General features: G+C 36.1%; 1 protein-coding gene across 1 annotated transcript; it reads right to left on the reverse strand.

Moving 5' to 3' along the window:
* Positions 1-3,445: 3,445 nt before the first annotated feature.
* On the reverse strand, positions 3,446-12,441 carry LOC140533292 (hyaluronidase-1-like). The gene is made up of 4 exons (XM_072652850.1): positions 12,232-12,441; positions 10,304-11,251; positions 6,432-6,521; positions 3,446-4,104 (listed from the first exon to the last, which is right to left on the reverse strand). Exons 2-4 carry the CDS (start codon positions 11,240-11,242, stop codon positions 3,685-3,687), a joined length of 1,449 nt encoding a protein of 482 aa, XP_072508951.1. The 5' UTR covers positions 11,243-11,251; positions 12,232-12,441; the 3' UTR covers positions 3,446-3,684.
* Positions 12,442-12,813: the final 372 nt, after the last annotated feature.

Here is a 12,813-nt window from a genome sequence, read left to right on the forward strand (position 1 = left end):
TTTTTACTGCAGCTTTTACAATAATTTTCCTGAAAAAGTTAAAAAAAAGAAATCAAATGCAAGAGTATTTGCAACAATATGACATTTTAATTATATTCTGCCACATTTATAGTCTTCAATGAACAGCAATCCAGATCACTTTGTGTGTGTTGTTTCTTTGCAAATCTGTAGAAAGATTTTTGAGATCCTGCAAGCCTTTTAGGAAGTGAGGTCCAGGTAATAGTTTCACATGTAAAACAGACAATTTCTTGAGATGTCTTTCAGCAAATTAAACTATGTGCAAAGACCCTATGATGGATTTCTGTAGAAATATAAAAACATGTATAACCTTTGTGTAACTGTTATCAGAGGCAACCTGCTGACATAAAGGGCTCAGTCACACTTTATTTCCCCCACTCAGGTACAACATGAAAACTTAGATATTTTACATTCCCAGGGGTAGCATCTACTCTCTTTATGAGCACTTGGACTCACAAGGCAAGAAAGTTAGAACACATTTATTTATATATGAAAGTACACAAAAAGGACACCAAAAACAATGAGTCAAGAGAATTCTTTTCCCTCTTAGTATGCATACCCAATCTCTCCCCAGCCCCAGAGAATTATAAGATCCTCCTGACTCCAAGTATCACCCTAGATGGAACGTCAAAGCAGGAAATGATCATGGCTTTGTCTTGACTATTGCTCTCTGTGACTCTTGTCTCACTAAATTTCTATCTTTTGTTGCTGGCCTTTGCTCAAAAATCTTTCTCTGCTCCAGTGGATTCTGGTTACCTCCAGTGTCTAGATCCCTTAAGGGGCATATAAGGGGGGAAAAGTAGACTGGGACCTGAGATGGAAGTTATACAATTCTTTTACCCTCTGGGGTTCAGAATTTTCAGTTTTTTAAGCTCAAAGTTTCACCAAGTTTTCCCATCTCCCCACCCCCAGATACACCAAAGAATATCTACAGGTGACTAGGGGATTACTTTCCTTCCATCCTCATGGATACTTGTTAACTGAACCTAAATAACAATGTTCATATTTCCCATTTCTGGCCAGGTAGGGAGAGTCTATGTCATTTACAGGCACCTTCCTTGAAGGTAAATGTCAGATGTGTCCTCCTGACACATCTACTTATGGCAATCATCTACTAATAAATGGGATGTCACTTCACTGCTCTGCCAAAAAAAACATAAAGGAATTTTTGTCTTTAGAGATAGTATGGGCATAGCTCATTTTATTGTGCTTTGCTCTACTGAGTTTCACAGATAATGCATTTGGTTTTTTGCTTTATTTTATTTTATTTTTTGCAAATTGAAGGTTTGAGGTAAGTTGAGCACATCTATCAGCACCATTTTTCCAACAGCAGGTGTTCACTTCATGTATCTGTGTCATGTTTTGGCAATTCTCACAATATTTCAAACTTTTCCATTATTATTAAATCTGTTTTGATGATCTGTGATCTTTGCCATCTTTGATGTCATTACTGCAATTGTTTTGAGGCACCAGGAGCCATGCCCTACAAGATGGTGAACTTAATAGATAAATGTTGTGTGTATTCTGACTGCTCCACCCCTCAGCTGTTCCCTCTTTCCCTCTCCTTGGGACACAACAATATTGAAGAATATTACATAAACTTTGCAGGCATCAAGAACATTCACTCCAACTTTGAGAGAAGTTCTACTGTGGACAAAATGCTACCAAATAGTATCACATACTATAGAGAAATCTTTTGTGAAAGGAAGAGTCAATTGATGCCACAAACTTCATTGTTGTCTTCTTTTAAGAAACTTCCACAGCCATCTCAACCTTCAGCAAACAGCACCCTCATTAGTCAGCAGCCATCAACATGGAAACAAGATCCTCCACCACCAAAAAGATTATGCCTCACTGAAAGCTCAGATGATGGTTAGCATTTTTTTTTTTAGCAATTAAATATTTTTAAGTTAAGGTATGTACCTTGGTTCTTCATACACAATATTTAATATACTACCATATAGTGTAAACATAGTTTTTATATACACTGAGAAATCAAAAAATTATGAGTCTTGTTTAACTGAGATATTTGTATTTTTGTAGGAACCAAACTTGCAATATCTCCAAGGTAAATTGAAAGATAAAGAAAAGGGTAGGAATAATATTCACAAGGAGAGGGTAGGATGCCATTCCACATCTCTTCACAAGGGTCCAAAAACCCTTTCAGCAAATTTCCTGGATGTTCTCTTCTCCCTTGATTTGAACCATGGCTTGGAAGAAGATATGATCAAGTGTCTATTTAATTTATTTGATTTTATTAATTTTCTAAACATTATGAGTAAACAATTGTATCTACCTGTGAACATCACGTGTACATAGAGGTGACCCACTGAGGAGGGGAAAACTTCTATTTCTTTCATTGCTGCATTTCAGACACTCACCCACATTAATGGCATATATATATATATATATATGTATATATATATGTGTGTGTGTGTATGTTATAATTGTCCTTATATAATGTAATAATATTACATAACATACAACATAATTATGTTGTATATATGCAATAATATTATATATTAAATAATTATATTCAGTATCTATTACATATAACTATTTTAGATTAAGATACACCATATTATAGCATTATGTTATATAGCATAGATTATAGTTATTGTATGTGATTACATTGTAACATATTTATATATTACATATATTTTATAAATTACACAGTTTATATTTTGTTACACAATATATAATAAATGCATATTATATAATGCAATCATATAGTCATATGATTTTACACTAAAACATATGTTGTATATAACAAATCAAATATATAAATATTAACTATTGATGCTAAATTATATATAAATATGTACCATTAATGCACACATGTGTCCTGAAGTCCCCTGAAATGCAGCAATGAAAGAAATTGGGTAGAGGTTCACCACTCCCACCCCATGGATGGTGTTGATGTAAGGTAAGTCAAGAGCCTAATTGAACAAATCTAAACTCTTCTTTGGGGCAGGTAGGTGACATAGTGGCTAGAGCTTGGAGTCAGGAGACCTGAGTGCAAATCCAGCCTCAGAAACTTCCTATCTATGTGACTTTGGGCAAATCACTTCATATCACTTTGCCACTGGAAAAGAAAATAAATGGTAAACCATTCCAGTATCTTTTCCAAGAAAATCCCATGGGTAAAGGTCTATGAAGTTGCAAAGAATCACAGGCAAATGAACAACATCATACAAGCCTTTAGGTTAAGAAAACAAGAGTTGTCATCTATGAAATGGGATGGAGAAAGGGGAAAGAGTTAACAATCCCTTGGAGATCATAAGGGGCTTAGTGTTTTTCTAGAATGCCTCAGTGTTGGGTGGAGCACTCAACTCCTGCAAAGAATATGTGCCTGACAGTGTTTGGTCACTGAACAGGCTCAAGTCACAGGTCAGCAATGCCTCCAGTGGTTCAATTTATAAAAATCTTTTCATCTCAATAATCCTTTTAATTTCAAACAATTCAGAGAATGACATTAATTGTAATTTCATTTTCTTTAAAACATATTTGTTGTGTTCATAGAGAGAGAGGAATACAAAACAATGACAGAGCATCACGATTCCCCAAAACATTTGGAACTGCAGGCATGGAGAAGATCAGAGAGCACAGGTATAGGAGAAGCATGAAGCAAGGTGGATCCTTCAAACTGATTCCAGAAAAGTTAGATTACAGTGGGATAAAAAAGATCAGCAGGCTCACAGGCAAGATTAAAATTAAAGTGAGGAGGATATTTGCTTCAGAGAACAGAATCTTTTTCCTTGATCCAGAGTGATGGGTTTCTTTCCACGAACAGAATTTTCCATTCCAGTGAGTATAACACTGACACACAAATTCATTCTTCATATCTTGTGTTTCCTCTTTGGAAGCTCTTTGAGAAGGGATAAACTTCAGCCCCCTCTTTAATTTATGCCTCATAATGCTGCCCACGGGCATATGCAGATAAGAGTAGGAGTCAGCTTGTCTCCGAACACATCGCCCGTTATTGTTACAAAGAATTCTGCTGCAGCGTTGGGTGGCTGCTGTCACATTAACAATATAATGACCAAAAACTCCATTAACGAATTTCTGCATAGTTAAGCAACTGTTCTATAAAAAAAATAGAAATCATCCCAAGTTAGTCATAATATATATTATTTCCCAGGTAAAAGTGACTATAGTTAATCATTTAAAAAAGCAACTGAGAGCGTGTCTGGAATAGTGGACAGAATTCTAGCTACGTAATCAAGGTTGGGGTTCAAGATCTACTTATGCTTACTAGCTGAGTAGTCTTAGACAAGTCTCTTGTCTCAGTGCCCCAGGCAATTCTCTAGAGGAGTGGGGGTAGGGGGGAATAAGCATTTATTAATTAGGCACTTACTATGTGCCGGGCATTTTGCTAAATTCTTTACAATTATTATCTTATTTGATCCTCACAATGGCCCTGAGGGCAGATACTATTATTATATTCCATTTTACAGTTGAGGAAACTGAGGCAAATAGGAGTTAGATTTGTCCAAGATCATATAGCTAGAAAGTGCCTTAGGTCAAATTTGAACTCAAGTCTCTAGACTCTAGGACCAGGGTTGTATCTACTACATCACTTAGCTGCCCCTAGACAGATTGATAGTTGCATCTATAAACATATCATTGTCTAAGCTTTAGAGAGGGGTGCCCACCTTTTGACTGAGTCCAAGTTTACAGAAAAAAAGTTCTTTTATTAAGGGAATTTGTTCTGGGAAGTTTGGATTCAGTTAAAGGACTGCACTTGAGGACCTAGAGAGTCACATGTGTTCTTGAGGCCACAAGCTCCCCACCCTTGAAAGGTATCCAAGACCTTCCCTTCTCCTATCTATCTCTTCATGGTAGAATTAGTAATAAGTAGTAAATTTGTGAATTTAATTTCCATGGAATGAAGGGTTAAAAAGAGGAAGAAAAAAGTCAAGCATAAGGCCTGTGCACAATTCACACACTGGGTATGTGTATATAAATGCATATCTTCTCCTTTCAGAATTTCTGTTGCTCTTAGACTCAATACAGTTAGAATTCTCTTGCTGTAGTTAGCACTTGAGTATTCTCTAAAGGTTTTATTTATGTTAAAGAGACAGATGGTATAATGAAAAGAACACTATGCTTGAGTCAGAAGATTTGGGTTCCAGTCAGGCTCATCTAATTTATAAGCTCTGTGACCTTGGGCAACTCATTTACTTGGCGCCTCTGTTTCTTCATGGGCAAAGATGAGACAACTGGCCTAAATGACCTCGAAGGTCTCTTCCCATTTTCAGAGTCTATGATTCAATGTGCTATCTCCCTAGTAGAAACACCTAAGGGCAGGGACCCACGGTGCCTTCTCTCTAATGATTATCATTAATTTGTTCTGTATGTATCTTGATTGTACACAGTTGTTTTTCAAGCTTTTCTCCATTATATTGTGAGTTTCTTGAGAGCAAGAAATGTCTTTTACCTTTTTTTGCACTTGGCACGTAGTAGGTACTTAACGCTTATTGACTGACTGATTTTTGTGTACTCCCTGGTGATTAGTAAAATGTTGCTCAGTTATTTCAGTTGTGACTGACTCTCACCTCATTTGGAATTTTCTAGGTAAAGATACTGGAGTGGTTTGCTATTTCTTTCTCCAGCTCATTTTACATTTAAGAAACTGAGACAAGCAAGGTTAAGTGACATGCCCAAGATCACACAGCTAGTAAGTGTCTGAGGTCAAATTTGAACTCAGGAAGAGGAGTCTTCTTGACTTTGAACCCAGCATCCTGTCCACTGAGCCACCTAACTGCCCCATTTAGCAAAGTACCAGGTGCATAGTGGGTGACTGGAAAATTCTTCTTGTTTGCTTGGTAGATTGATTAATCTTTTACTAAGTAATTAGAGTTGTTGTGTTTGACCTTCATTCTCAAAGAGGACCACGACGTCAGGATGATGACATGATTTGCAGCTGACTTTGATTTGAGTGAGGGAGGGCTGTGCAAGGTCACCAACCTCACTGTCTTCTCCTGAGCCATCTGGATCCAGTGGCGTGATATTCATCAGGACGGCTGGAGATGGCCCAGGATGCAATGTGAAACCCTGGCCCTTTCAGACTAAGATCTCATAGCATTCTCACTTTGAGTGAGTTACACCCATTCAACGAATAGACTTCTTTAAATAGTTACTCAAGGGATGGACCCTTTAATCAAAAAAAAAAAAAAAAATCAAACTGGGAGGATAAGACCCTCAGGGTTCCTAGGTGAAAGAGAAACAATTACTATTAGTATTTAAATTTAGTAATTGTAGTAGTGTTGAATTAAAAAGAGGTAAGATGGTTTCCAAGGAAAGCTAGTTAGAGGAATATTATGTGGTATTATTCTACTCCTACATCAGAGATTCTATGAACTTTTCTTTCAGGGTGCTGATAGAGGAATATAAATCAAAATTGGACTTACTTTTGAACTGGAATCTTCCATTTGTCCCCATATTACCATACCTGCTACCCCCATTGCAGCACTTTCACCAATGGTATACAATAAATCATTCTAGAAAGAAAAAGATTCAGAGTCATTCCTAAAAACTAATGGGTAGCAGGAGTAAGATTCAGTCCACCAACCACAGAGCACAAAGGGACCAACAGTTTCATTTTTTCTTGTTACTATGTTCTAGAATGTGTGACTGATAAAGTGTGTAGATAAATAAGTCCTCCATTTTAGACGTAGAATCTAAATAATTAATGGAAACTAATGGCAAAAAGGACTTTTAAAATTCTACCATTCTAATAAATATGCTTCAAGAATAGGAAAGCTCAGTTAGCTTTTCAAGCTTATAAGTTTTTAGTAGCTAGAAGAGAACGGATGCTGTGTCAGAATATATGCACATAAGAATTACTAAGATTATGAATAAATTTCTTTTTTCTCCCTTCCTAAGTGGCTACTAAGGATCAGAAGACATCTGCACATGAATTGTTCAGAGCAAGTTATTTGAAGTATACACTTAAAACTTCAATGAATCTTTGACTCATTCTTTCAGTCTTGTGGACCACAATCCCATTGTGTCTTCTCCTGTGCAAGTCTTCTTTATGTTTATTCATTAATGAGGATCTATGCAAAATACTAGAGCCCTTTTCTAAGTCTCTTACAAATTTTCTGGGTACTAATGAAGCACTCAGGCTTTATTATTCCTCACTATGTGGCAAATCCACCTTCTTTTCTCAACATATATTTACTAAACATGAAATTTCTTGTGCTACTTATGCCTTTCAAATAGTTTTCTGTTGCCTTCTGGTCTTCTGTAAATTTTACTCTTCACAAATTGTGGTATACCATTATTCACAGTCATATAGCTCTGTCAAAACTACAACAATTTTTAAAAGATGTATTTTTATTTTAAGTAGTAGCTTGAAAGGGCTGTGTATTTTCCCAAAGAAAGTCTCCTCCATTCTCATCCTCCTATTCAATTTTGGCCCAGCTCATTGTCCTTCTACAACATCTCTTAAAGATAAATATGGTGATAGACTATTTCAAAGTGATACTTATTATGTCACAGTAGAGATCAGTGGTGGCAAACTCAAATAAAAATGGGGCCACTAAATCTTACATCCCTACTGGTCACATATTGACTTAGCATATTAACATTGTATTCTATTGTATTTTATTTATTTCGTTAAATATTTCCCAATTATATTTTAATCTGGTCCTAGAGCAGGCCCCATGTTTAACATCTCTGGTCTAGACAACTTTAATATTTTAACAGGATTCCCTTTATTAAGGGATACATATGCATATGTCATGCATATATATATACATATGCATAAATACTTCACCAGACTTCAAATGATTCTTTCAAGTGAAAGTAAAACTATCTGCTACATAATCTGATTTTGTCACTAAAAATTTGCCACCATGTACAAGGCATTGGGCTAGGCCCTGTAGGAGATACAGAGATGAATAAGACACACTCTCTGCCCTCAAAGAGCTTCTAATCTAGCAAAAGAAAGAAGACAAAAACAGGAAAAGTTAAATAATAATACAAGGCATATATAAAACACAACAGTACAAGTGTTATCCAGTATAAAAGCTGACACAAAAATGGCAGTATTTTATTAAGGGGAATCTCAGTGTGGTGGAAAGATCTCCGAACTTAGATCCAGAGCTGAAGTGTGAACTCACCTTTACTAGCCATGTGACTAGTCATTTAAGCTCTCTGCAACTCAAGGCTCTTCATGAACAAATAATGATAATTACATGTATAGTTTCTACAAGCTTATTAGAAAACATTTGAGAAATTAAGCCTCTCTAAAAAATATGAATTATTATTATTCATTCTCATCAAAGACTTGGGAAGTAGCATGGTCTATTGGATAGAAAATTGATCTTGGAGTTGGAAAGACCTGAATTTCTAATCTTGCTTCTAATGCACTTGCTCTGTGACCATAATCAAGTCACTTAGTATTTCAATGTCTTAGTCAACTATCTAAGGCTATAAGTTACAGACAAATTGCTGATAAATAAGTAGAGGGGAGCTAAGTAGTCCCACATATCAATTAAGTCACAGGTTCAGATAAATTGTATTATTATGTAAGTGACATATATGCCATAGGAGTTCATAGGAGCAAGAAATCACTGGAGGCAAGAGTGATTTGAGAGACATTTGAAGGAAAGGTCTTGAAGGATAGATTGGATTTGCACAGGGAGAAAAGGGAAGTATACTTCAGCCAGAAAGAATGACATGAAATAAAGGGAAGAAAGTTTAAGACTCATTAAGGAATGGTAGTAGAACCAATTTGGTCAGAATAGTAGGGAAAGTAGGTGGAGACAGAGTAAGAAAGGTAGATTATAGAAAATTTTGACTAATAGATTAAAGAATATGAAGCTCCAAGAGAATGGAGAGATATGAAAGGTTTAGGACCTAGGGAGGAAAATTATGAAATTTCACTTAGGTAGCATAGTAGATAGAACACTAGACCTGGAGTTAGGAAAATTTGAGTTCAAATCCTGAGACACTAGTTCTGTGATCTTGGGCAAGTCACTTGACTTCTCCATCTGCTTCAATTTTCTCCTCTGTAAAATGGGGATAATAGTAACACCTGCCTCCCAGGGTTATGGTGAGTATAAAATGAGATGATATCTATAAAACTGTCTGTAGACTTTAAGACATTATGTAAATACCGGCTAGCTAATAGTGGTAGCAGTGGTGGTGGCAACAGGCAAAGTAGTCATGGTGGTGGTAGTAGTAAAGGTATTGGTGGTGAAGTATTTCAGAATTTCAAAGTTAATGCAATCCAATCCAACAAGCATTTATTAAATGCCTATTATATGTAAATCTAGTCTCAGATACTTACTGGCTGTGTAACCATGTGCAAATCACTTCAACCTGTTTGCCTCAGTTTCCTCATCTATAAAATGATCTGGCAGGGGATATGGCAACTACTCCAATATCTTTGCCAAGAAAACCCCAAATGGGGTCACAACAAGTCTGACATGACTGAAACAACTGAAGAATAACAACAAAATTATATGCAAAGCTTATTATGGAATGGATAGAAAGCTAGCCTCAGGGTCAAGAAGTCTTGGGTTCAGGCCTGTCTCTCAAAAATACTAGCTGTGTGACAGTGGGTAAATCCATTAAACATTCTCAGTGCTTTAGACAATTTTCTAAGATTATAAGCACAAGAGAAGATGCTATCTCTATTAAGAGGTAATTACCACACCTGGAAATTCCCTAGATCAATGAAATCATAGATCTAGTCCATCACTCCCATTTCCTTTATGCAAGGCACTGTGTTAGGTGCTGGTGATATAAAAAAAAAAATGGAAAAAAAATAGTCCCTATCCTCAAGGAACTTATACTGAGGAAGGGGAAAGATGGTAGAGAAGAAATGATGGTAAAAATGTAAACAGACAAATATATGCATGGTAATTTGAGGAAGGAGTGGGCATTAATAACTAAGGAGATCTGGAAAAATGTCCTTTAGGAAGTAGCCTAGAAACTGAGTCTTGAAATGAGATTTAAGAATATTTTTTATGACATTTTTAAAGGGTCTCATGGGAGGACACCCCAAGGTCTATGTTTCTCACTACAATTAAAATACATTACTTTGTGACTTTGTTGTGACTGGCACTGATCTTCAAAGTTAGCTTGACCTTTGAAAGAATGCATACCCATAAGAAGCAGTAGAGGATTAAGTCTTTAAATAATTCAGTAAAGAAATAAAAAAAACTTTCAGAAAAAAAATTTTCTTTTGTGAATATATCCCTACTATATTTCTATTCTATATTAAAAAAAAAAAAACACCTTTTAGGGGAAAGGAGAACAGGGGTCTTACCTTAGTCAAGGGTTCCCTACCATAGGTATAAAATAACCTAGTATAAACAAAAACAGGCAAAGCATAATCCCTCCTAGCCATTTGGGAAATTCTCATTGCTTCTTTGACCCGATAGTGAACAAATTTCTGGGTATGTACACTATCCTTCAACATCGATGGCAAATATATAGAAGGAAAAAGAGCAGTACTTTCTTGCCATAGCCATCGGAGGTCATCATTGCGGGAAATTTCAATTTCTGGACATTTCCCAGTGTATGTCAGTGGGTTTTTTTGGTAATTATAATTGTAGCACTCTGGGTAAATGTAAAAACCCCAGTGTCCATGTGGTCTCATTCCTAACCCCAACCGGAGAGTAGAGTTCATAAAATTCTTGGCAGCACTTTCATATTCCTGTTTTGCCATTTTCTGTATTTCAGGGTCTGACCAATACTTGTGGTTATTTTTAACATGGTTTAAAACATGGATTCTATATACATTTTTAGAATCCCAGTTCCTTTCCCATTGAGGTCTCCATTTTTCCCAGTCAATAACAGCAAGTCCTTGGAATTTTGCCGAAGGTATGGCCTTCTTGATGTCCTCCTTGCTCTTTGCAAGGTGCTTAGGAAGGTTCTCGTTCTGAGGTACTCCTCCATTGATGATCACTCCATTTTCATCAATGTAAGGGTAATTCCCTAATTTTTTTTCATAAAATATGGTAACATGGGGCCCATTTAACGTCTCATCAGGGTTAGCCACAATGTCAAAAGCTTGGAGATTTAGATCCACACCAAAAAGCTTCTTGCATTTTGTTGAAGGAACATTCCAATATACAATAAAAGGTTTGTACTCTATTATTGGGGGGTTTGATTCCTTTAGAATTTTAGCATCGATTGTGAATGAAAACATTAGCATAAATAGCCATGTCATCTGCAGGCTTGTAGTTTTCGCTGAAACTATCATAATGGTTTCCTTTAAAAGAAAAAAAAGAAAAAATGTAGATTAAAGCAAAATGAGTTATATATAGTATGGGGTGTAGCTGTAGCTCTGCCCCCCTTTACAATATGCAATGAATATTTTTACCAGGTCAAAATTAAGTGGTTTTGAATTTCAATCCATCAGTATTTATTAATTGCCTACTATGTGCCTGCCATTGTGCTAAGTAAGCACTGGGAATACAAAAGGAGGGATTTCAAAGCCAACACTAAGCCAGTGAAAATGAGTAGAAAGATGTGTAAAGTTTATTGTCTTTAATGAAAGATAGTACAGAGTTGGGGGAAACAGGACTTGAATTGTGGGACTGGCTAAAGAGTCCAAGCTCATTTGTTCTTTTTAAAGAATGTTGCAAAATCTGGCGCAGCTATTCTGGAAAGTAGCTTGGAACTATGTTCCAAAAGGTACCAAATTATACACAGTGCTTGAACTAGCTATCCCACTACTTCTTAACTCCCAAAGAAAGCAAAGAAAGAGGAAAAAATATCTATTGGTGCAATGATATTTATAAGGACTCTTTTGGAGAGAGGCAAAAACTAAAAACTAAAGAGTTGTCCTGTTGTGAAATGATTAAGTAAATTGTGCTATATAAATGAAAAAAAAAGAAAATGTTGCAAAATCATATCATTGCCTCAAAACTACCCAACTTCATTAAGTCTGACTGAAATGATGCTCAAAACAATCCTATTTACTTTTTCTGTAAACAATCAATTAACACTTATTAAGCACCTACTATGTGCCAAGCTTTGTGCCAAGCTTTGAAAATACAAAGAAGCAAGACTCAAGAAACTTACAATCTAATGTCATTTTAGTTACTCCTCTGGGTTAGAGTTGGCCCAGACCCAGGACTTCCTGGTCTCAAAAAATTAAAAAAAAAAATGTATGGGGGAGTAGGAAATCTGGTCAATATGGTTACTAAGAAAGAGTTAAATGAAAGGAAGAAATATAATTGACATTACCTGATATTGCTTATGGATTTCAGGGAAATTCCTCCTCCCCTTACCCAGCTCATTGATCTGAAATCTTAGGTCTTTGACTCTGTGAGTTGAGTCTAAAGATGTTTGGGCTGGACAATCTGATAAAACTTCAACTCATCAAGACCAAAATGAAGAATGAAATTTGGGGTCTACCTTAAGTCTGGCCAGTTGTTGGGTTAAATAACTGCCAAAGGATTATTGAGTCATAAGACATTAGAGTTTTAGAATTATAACAGTCTGAGGTCACATAGTCCAACCATCCACCTGATAACAAGACCAGAATTTCCCTCTACGATGTCTAGCTTGTGCTTGAAAACTCCCTACGATAAGGGAAAGGAAGTAACTCATTCCATTTTTGGACAGTATTTAACTGTTAGAATAATCTTTCTTATGTTAAGCCAAAATGTATTTCCTTGTAATTTCTACCATTTGTCCTAGTTGTTCATCTGGAACCGTACAGAATAAATTTATACTCTTCCTCAAGAGAGTCCTTCAAATAAGCCTAAATCTTCTCTTTTTCAGGTTAGATGTCCCCAGATCTTCAACTATACCTCAATTGAAATT

The sequence above is a fragment of the Notamacropus eugenii genome, chromosome 3 (assembly GCF_028372415.1).
Source record: "Notamacropus eugenii isolate mMacEug1 chromosome 3, mMacEug1.pri_v2, whole genome shotgun sequence".
Lineage (NCBI taxonomy): Eukaryota > Metazoa > Chordata > Mammalia > Diprotodontia > Macropodidae > Notamacropus > Notamacropus eugenii.

Coding starts and splice junctions, on each gene's coding strand:
- LOC140533292 (XM_072652850.1), bottom strand. CDS start 11,242: ATGATAGTTTCAGCGAAAACTACAAGCCTGCAGATGACATGGCTATTT. Junction 6,522..10,303: donor GTAGGGAACCCTTGACTAAG/GTAAGACCCCTG, acceptor TTTTCTTTCTAG/AATGATTTATTGTATACCAT. Junction 4,105..6,431: donor TGGAAGATTCCAGTTCAAAA/GTAAGTCCAATT, acceptor TTTTTTTTATAG/AACAGTTGCTTAACTATGCA.